Genomic DNA, 8,800 nt, shown 5'->3' on the forward strand with positions numbered 1-8,800 from the left:
AATTAACCATACTTGTGTATACGTGTTACTACCAAATAAATACCATATTCAACATATAGCTGTATTAATACCGAAACACAGACGAACCTGTCTATAATACATGGCGGACTGGTGGTGAAGAAGACCTTCACAACTAGACTAGATCCCCATACATGAAATAATTAAAACATGCATACATACCACCTATAATTTACAAATCTTAACTCTACGATCGAATTAATATTGAAAAAAATCGATAGCAGATTGAATGCGTCTAACATGCTTGCCATGCACGGTGTGGCGCAGTGGTGCCAACGCGACAAAGCCGTCACCTGTCGGTTGACGTGGGGCAAAGCGGCTGTCGCGGATCGCCTCGCCCACTCTACACCCCCTACACCCCCGACGCCTCGCCCCGCACCCGACCGCCACGACAGCCGCTCCCCCTCTCCAGCGCCACTCAATGTGTGGCCCGCGAGCGTGAGCCCCGCTCAAATAGACGCATGTTGGCGGCCCTGCGGCCCGGCCGCGCCTGACTGCTGCAGCTTCCTTCTCCAGCCGATTCTCTCTACCTACTGTAAGTCCTGACTTTTGACACCCGTCACAGCCTCGAGTTTCGCGCCAAATTTCTGACGGATCTGTCAATCCAAATGTCATCGACGCATAACCTACAAATTGCCATATCAGTCATGTATTGGCGTATGACTCATTGATACTTGTGATGCGCTCCTATTGAACGGACTGTATCGTATCGGTTCACATTGTTCATGTATGTATTCGATATTTGCTACACATATCCCTACATATGAAGCGGAAGCCATATAAAATATCTCCGAATATGGATAGGCGACGGACTTTATGCTATGTAAATTGCTGTATAATTACGAGTTGTAGATGTGTAACGAAGTTTTAAATTAATTCAATTTATTTACCCCTATATTGTTGATTTATGAAGCCTCTTATATTGATCATATATGAAGTCCAGTAGTTGTATTTGAATTTATTATTTATTATTACTATATATAAGCTTAATGCTAATAAATTAATGTTTGATATATGAGCTTTTATATTTGAAAGTCATGTAAGTTCAATTTTCAGTTCCAAAAACACTATTTCTTATATATTTAGTTCATAAATTGTTATTACTTATTTTAATTTGATATGTCCAGAATCTCAGAAAAGCAGAATAAACATATTACAGGTCAGCAGTATTTTTAAATATTGTTAAACGTAAAATATTGTTGCGTAGGGGTGGGTGGAGGATCCAAGTAAAAGGCCAACAGTCGTTTCACAGCATTTATTGATGATTAAGGAGTTACACGCACTCTCACTGCTCAGTCCAGAATGACATGATATCGCCTACGTACCGCCTTATAAAGGGTAGATCTCTCAGGACGCCTAATCTGTTTACCTGTTGTATAGTCACGTATTCGGATATGTATTTCCACGACATTGGGTCTTCCCGTACCGATTCTGAGAAATAACTAATAACGGTCATTGTTTAGCCTAAATGCACTTAGAGTCCAGATATAATCTTTGGAAGTAAGTGCATGCACCTAGTTAATCCGATAACAGATATCCGTTGGTCTAAGTGCAATTCGCTCAATCCGCGGCGTACGTAACAATATTATATTTTATGTTTTACGGGATATTCCTCGAAATGAAGAAAAGTGGACTTATTTAGCCATTTTCAAATATAATAGCTCATATGTACAATACCGGGCATTGAAATCGCATCACCTCTAAATATTTTGAATTATCGGAATTTCTCAGTAGAAAGTCCCCTACTATTTTTAATCGAAAGAGTAGTATTTCGAATATTTTGAGGTATTCTATTAAGTTCTTGTGCGAATTTTGAGTGAGTAACTACGATTTTAATTAACATGGCGAATTGTGCAAAACTTGACTTGGCGAAAAAATGGCAAATAATTTCGCTATCTTCAAGAGGATTGTCCACACGAAAAATTACGTTGCAGTTGAGGTGTCACATTTGTAGCACAATTCCTCAAATTGTAGCACATTTCCTCAAAAATTATCAAGAAACAGGAGCCATAAATTGTAAGCCAGGTAGTTGTGGCGTAAAAAAACAACCCCTAAGAAGATCGGATGATAAAACGTTTGTGTTTAAGCGATCGCTTCCAAACTACCCAGGATATTAGATGATAATTCAGACAAACGACTGGAAAAAACATCATCGTCGAAACTATAAGGAGACAACTTCGACAAGCAGGACTTTTTTAATCACAAAACATGTTAAGTAGTCGAAATCAAATTAAAAAAAACTCATGTATAGCTCCATATAATTAAAAACATCGAAAAATTTAAAGGGATTCCGATTTCAATGCCCGTTACTGTACATTGAAACCTAAAACTAATTTTACTTTTCTCAATATTGCTTCGGATACTCCGTAATAGACGCTAATGTTGCGTTTTAGGATCGGTAAAGGTTAATGTCAGTGATAAGTTCAAACTAGTTTCAGTATTCCTTATCAGTTGAGTAAAAAATAGTGTTTTCTAAAACGTAAAAACGTTCAAGCAAAAGTTTATATTAATCTATTCTTCATCAGTATGTAAGTATGCGAGTGAAAACTTTCAAAGTTCAGTTTTCTTTACTGATAATGTTTACAAACAAGCATTAGATTGCATGTATAGATCCAACAGTATATTATTCTAATTGAATGAATGTGTTATCTGTCGTTCTGTTCTACAAGATTAGTTAAATTTTGTCTACGCCTACGCTCATTCCAATTCAATCTCAGTGCTTGTGAGATTGAATTGGAATGCCCCAGTTTGCGTTGAATATTCCTTTTGAAAGTTACAACTTTCGACGAACAAACAAACAAGAATAAATGTAACGCAATAGATTAATATGAACGTTGGTTCAAGCTATGTAATTATTTGAATCACATTGCAGTATTGTATAGTGATAAAACGACAGTACCCCTATAATCGTCCGAGTGTCATTAAATCGATTGAACCATCTGATTAAATAACATATACTATTTTTAACAGTTTATATATTGACGTGAATTATTTTGATTCCAGAGTTCAAAATGATGCAAGACGCGGATTTAACGGGTACTACCCAGCAAAAAAATGTTGTATCTCAAGCGTGGACGAGATTATCACAGGTATATTAGTGTATATACGCTATGGAGTTATTTATTGTATGATTTTCTAACATTCTTTGCTTATTTTTTTAAGTGGAATCTTTATTTATGTGCGACCTACTTACGGTGTAATTGATAAAGGCTGTGTTATTATATTGTAAACATGTCTTGAAACCGTTCCATCAATCGTTACTTATGTGTGGAATTTTTATATTTGAATATATTTGCATACGATTTGTGTTTTTGTTTAATCACATCGTTTTCTTCACATGTGTAGCCTTTATTTGTCAATTTCAATTCACGGTTATTATACTTATAATTAAATGGTTTCGGTGTAATTTGAGAACAATTTTCAGTATGCTTTTAATAACCGTAGTGAAATTTGTTCTTAAAATGTGTAAGAGGATTGCTTCTAATGAATAATATTGTTACTATCGATATGAATAATTCTAAAATTGGTGTTGGGAACCGCAGATATACCAAGGATACTTGGATTGTTGGACACCACACGCAAAAGGGAGATGGGTGGGTTCAGCATTCCTTTTAGCAGCGTTCATTACCAGAGTTGTAATTCAACAAGTTAGTAATATTTTATCACAGAAATTTGCATTTCTAGTCGTTATTTAAATATGTTTTCTCATAGAATTTCATTGCGACGTGTGATGTGATTGATTACAAATACTTTAAATGTATTTTTGATTAGAATTGTAAAATAATATGTGTATGTATTCTTTTTTTTTTTGTGTTAAAAGTTCAGACTCCACATATTTACATATGTTACAGTCCAAGTGTATATTTCGTTCGTTCATGAACGTACTAGATTGTTCATACACAAACCAATCTGGCCAGTTATATACACAATAGAACAGATTGACATACAATTTTGTTCGTTCATGCACAAATTATTAGGCATAAGTATTCTCAATCGTTTGTCCCATCCTCTATGTTTGTATATATGCTTACCCTGGGTTGCAATATTTTTAATATTAGCGACAACGGGAATTATATCAACGTTGTGATGTGGTCTCCCTTTTAAATACTTGACATTTTGACATCTCAAAGTTTCATGCGACACCGGGTGAGTCTATTCAAAGATAGATTTTGACTTTTAGCACTTAAACTAAAACCAATAGTTTGTGTATGAACAAATTAGTATGTTCATGAACGAACCGGAGTGAACACTTGGACTGTAACATATATAATATAAATATTCTTTTTTTTTTCAAATGAAATGTTTTATATGTATTACTATAATACATATGTATGTCCATTATATTGTAAAGCATTACATTTTTTGATAAAAATTTAATACTTCTGTTTTGAGATTAGAATTTAATATAATATACATACTTTTAGAACACTTTTAGATTAGAATTTTTGACTAATGCAAAATTTAGGCTGTCAATGATATAATCCTGCATAAGATCCAGTTCAAACAGGAATATGGAGTGCAATACATTTGGTATAATGATGGTGAAAGTGAGGTTGAAATGTGACTTGTAGCTATCTTCTTCGTAGTTTGCTCAATGCTGAGCCTCGTGGTTAATGATATCATCTGAAATTTGGTGGGCGATCTGCTTCCACTCCTTCCTGGTCCTGTGCCAAGTTGAAAGCAGCGTTTAGGGACAATCCCGTCAGTTTTTTAATTTGGTCTGACCATCTTGTGGGAGACCGACCCCTTCACTTTCCTTCTGTTGTTCCAGTGACTACCAGCTTCTCTAGACTCTCCACATTCTTCCTGGCAATAAGGCCATAGTAGGAAAGAATTCTTTTATCTCTGAAACTGTCAGCTCTATGTGGATGGAGATGTTCGTCCAGTTTGCGTACATTTCGTCCCTTTCTCTTTTTAAGCATCTCATGTCTCGACTCTACAATGCAATGAGGATAACGAGAAATTGCACCAGATAGTCTTTCGTTCTCATTATAGAGTGGTTTTTCAACATCTTCGTCAGGCTGATAACACTGAGCAACAACAAAAAAAATACCAGAGCGGAGACTAGCCAATCTTTACTAAGTTTGACCCACTGAATTCGAATATGATATTGATTTTTGTTGGTGGGTGATCGTTTACGAGATACGAGCGTTTAAAAAAATGCGCGATTTTTACAGTTTTTTGGCTTCAACTCAAAATTTAGGATTTTTACGCTCAAAGTGAGTATTGGAATCAATAGTCAAATATTTTTTCTATTAATTGTTATATTTCATTGCTTTAAAATACTTCTAATTAATTGTCTAGCGAATTTTAAAAGTCAAAAATATATTTTTTTTTACGGATTTTTTCTCCGTGCTATTTTGCATTCATTTGACAAATTTTTTATTTCACCTCGTTTATAAGGATTGGTTTTCTATCTCAATATTTTTTGTTTTTATCTAAACTTCCTAACTCGAGCGTAATTGCAATTTAAATGCTTTCGTTCAAAAAAATCAATATCATATTCGAATTCAGTGGGTCAAACTTAGTAAAGATTGGTTAGTCTCCGCTCTGGTAACTCAAAAACGTGATTTTTTGTTGCTCAGTGTAATCACCGTTTTTGCGATTCCTATTCTTCTACAGATTTCTGATTGGCATCCTTCTTCTATTAAGATCATATTGATCATTGCTTCTTCTATTAAGTAGATAAAATCATTGACTTCTTCATAGTCTTTTAAAGAATTGGATCTGAATCTGTCAGTGAAGAAGATTTTTGTTAATATAGACTCAGGTGTTTACTCTCTATTTCTATTCTACCAAGTAGTTCAGCCATTTCATCCTCATTCCTGGTCATTAACACCGTGTCTTCTGCGAATCTTATATATACATGTAGCTATAATTAGACAGAATAAAGGAAAGTATGAAGATATCTATGTATGCGTAGGTTTAGTACAATGTGATTTATATTAAGAAAGATTATATAGAAATACTTGTATCCAGTAGTTGAAGGTCTATTAAATTTAAATGATTATTTATATGAATATTATATTTATTGAAAAAAAACTGAGCGTATAATTTATTGCCATAAGAAACTATATGATCATTGTGTAACATTTTATTGGTTAAATTGTGAGATTTGATAAGATCGTTTATTAAAATAAAACTTTGAATGTGTTCTGAATGAATACGTATTTTGTAATCAATTATATCACAATCACGGTGAAAATGTTGATACATATCTCGTTTACAATATAAAGCATTATTTATTTACGTCTGACTGCAGATTTTATACTTTACATAAGAGAAACATCTCCCGTGTGTGAGTGTGCCAACTTTTGCGATGAGTTTCTTCACAGTAAGACCATTTGTATATTGAAAATAATACGCTTTTGGACGAAAATGGTGTTGGTGGTTGGATTTTGTTTACGATTTGATTCCAAAGACAAGGGTGTGTTTGTGAATCGCAAAATTTTGGATATTATATTTTTTAATGTGACAAATTTAGCTGATGCAGCATATTTGTTGTTATAGTCGTACTCGGGAATGTTGGACTCCTTCACACCATTCACCCGAACTCGGTGGCTCACCGCGATACTTGTAATTGTAGCATTTGTATGCCGCATTCTGTATTTACAGGTATTTCATTTATAAAAAAGAAAAACATCCACATTGACATCAAAATACTCTATTTTTCGATATCATTGCATGGGTTCTGGCACACTCGTACACGATCATATGGAGTTACATATATTATTATGTTCAAATTGTTTTATATTCATGACTGTTTATCTGTTTGTAGGGATGGTATATAGTAACGTACGCATTGGGTATATACCATTTAAATCTTTTCATTGCATTCCTCACACCAAAGATCGATCCAGCTATGGATTTTGACGGTATTTATTGTACATGGTTATTTTCCTTCATTTGTGCTATTATTTTGTGTGATGTTTGGCTCATTTTTGTTGTTGTTGGATTGCAGCGGACGATGACAGTGGTCCGGCGCTGCCGACGAGGATAGGCGAAGAATTTAGACCGTTCATCAGAAGATTGCCGGAATTTAAATTTTGGCTCTCAGTAACTAGAAGTACATTAATTGCATTGATATGCACATTTTTCGATTGTTTCAACATCCCAGTATTCTGGCCGATTTTGGTCATGTATTTCATCACGTTATTATGTATAACGATGAAGCGCCAAATTAAAGTTAGTATCGTCTTCCAATGTCTCGTTGAAAAATACAATTGAATCATTGAGTGATTGTTTTAATTTGGTTTTTGTATTGATTTCAGCACATGGTTAAGTATAGATATATACCGTTCACGCACAGCAAACCACGGTATCAAAACAACGAGGCGCCAAACTGATGTTTAATATCGAGCGTTGCTTCATCGTAACCAATAAATAGTCTTTTTAAAATATTAAAGTAATTCTTATTATATTATTGTATACATATGATTTTGTAAGATAATTATGTATTGAGAGTTTGTTTTGGAGCACTCCGTTGTGTTTGTAAAATATGTATCTAACTTATAAATGACACTCACCATGTATTTGTTGATTAATTGGTACATACATAGATATTTCGTTATTTACAAAATTTACATTTATAATTTTATCGTCGTTATCGCAATTTAGCAAGATTTTTTGGTATGCATATTTAATTTAATTTAATTTTTTTTTTTTCGTAAGACAGATTGTTTGAAATAAGATGACTTTGTCTGATGATTACGCCAAATTTTAGTTAACGAAAATATTGTATATTCAATTTTGATACCCGGAAATTGTGTCCACCGACAAACAAATATGATCACACTAAAAAGAAAAATAAAGAGTATTGTTTGCAACGATGTTGCTTTTTTTTTGTTTGTTTGTGGTTTATATATGTATTATATAAACCGGAATCGGTTTAAGTATTATATGTATGTGTTGTTGGATCCATTCAACTACACTTGTTATCTATTGAGTAAAGCGTTGTTCGTTCTCGCGTAAATCGCCAATTATGTTCTGATGACTTAAAATTACATTTGAGGTTGAATAAAATTTACGATGAGATTAAATAGCAATAGTATAATTTATTTTAAAGTTTAAATAAAAACAATTATTTCACTTAATTATACAATATTAACTTTAGCTTATACAGCTTGTATATAAACTATCATGAGAAAAAAAATAAAAACAACACTTTCTCAACATGCAATTGAACTAAATAATGTTTTTTTTTATTTAGAAAAACATCAACAGGAAGTTATTATTACACAAATCAGCTTATGACTAATAAAAAATATATACTGTTGTTAAAATGAAGTTTGATCAAAGGTGTGGCAAGAATTAAAATATGATAAATTGATCGATAAGCATTTTTTTTTTTATAAATTTGACAAGAGAAAAATGGTTTTTTTTTTAAGATCTGTTTGAATATGTCATGTAATTCTACTTAAAGAATTGCTTACTATCAAACAATTATAATCTAAAGAGGACAATCATTATTATTAAAATTTTATAATCTACCATTATATGGTTCAGATTGCATTTTTTTATAAGATAAAAGTTCTTAAGTAATTTAAGTTAAAAATCAAAAAAGGCGAACAAAATTTAAATACATCTCAACACACCATGGGTGCACAAAGTCTCGTCCGTTCCTTGCGATTCTGAGACTCGGCAACACCGAGCTTTGAAGTAAACATCGCACAGTTGCAAGATCTCCGAAAAAACACAGCCCCACATAGGTCATAGCGATGCATCAGCATATCATCGTGTCATTGGATCAAAGTCTAAACAGTTCATTCTATATACGTTTTGA

At 33.3% G+C, this 8,800-nt stretch overlaps 1 protein-coding gene across 4 annotated transcripts; it reads left to right on the forward strand.

Annotated features, from left to right (window-relative positions):
- The first annotated feature begins 259 nt into the window (after positions 1-259).
- Positions 260-8,351, forward strand: LOC143917368 (protein RER1). 4 transcript variants are annotated; one of them, XM_077438857.1, is made up of 6 exons: positions 260-553; positions 3,022-3,107; positions 6,529-6,633; positions 6,797-6,893; positions 6,980-7,203; positions 7,290-8,351. In XM_077438857.1, the coding sequence occupies exons 2-6, from the start codon at positions 3,030-3,032 to the stop codon at positions 7,362-7,364; spliced, it is 579 nt and encodes a 192-aa protein (XP_077294983.1). In that variant the 5' UTR covers positions 260-553; positions 3,022-3,029; the 3' UTR covers positions 7,365-8,351. The 4 variants fall into 4 exon arrangements, with proteins under 4 accessions (XP_077294983.1, XP_077294982.1, XP_077294980.1 ...); XM_077438856.1 differs by lacking the exon at positions 6,529-6,633 and adding an exon at positions 3,561-3,665 and having other exon boundaries at positions 7,290-8,204; XM_077438854.1 differs by lacking the exon at positions 6,529-6,633 and adding an exon at positions 3,561-3,665 and having other exon boundaries at positions 277-553; positions 6,797-6,902; positions 7,290-8,349.
- The last annotated feature ends 449 nt before the right edge of the window (positions 8,352-8,800 follow it).

The sequence above is a fragment of the Arctopsyche grandis genome, chromosome 9 (genome assembly GCF_051622035.1).
Source record: "Arctopsyche grandis isolate Sample6627 chromosome 9, ASM5162203v2, whole genome shotgun sequence".
NCBI lineage: Eukaryota > Metazoa > Arthropoda > Insecta > Trichoptera > Hydropsychidae > Arctopsyche > Arctopsyche grandis.

Bases quoted from the DNA above. Each gene is read 5' to 3' on its own strand.
- LOC143917368 (XM_077438854.1), top strand. From the start codon at position 3,030: ATGATGCAAGACGCGGATTTAACGGGTACTACCCAGCAAAAAAATGTT. The intron at 3,108-3,560 runs GTATATTAGTGT...TGGGAACCGCAG, and splicing joins CGTGGACGAGATTATCACAG to ATATACCAAGGATACTTGGA. The intron at 3,666-6,796 runs GTTAGTAATATT...ATCTGTTTGTAG, and splicing joins CCAGAGTTGTAATTCAACAA to GGATGGTATATAGTAACGTA.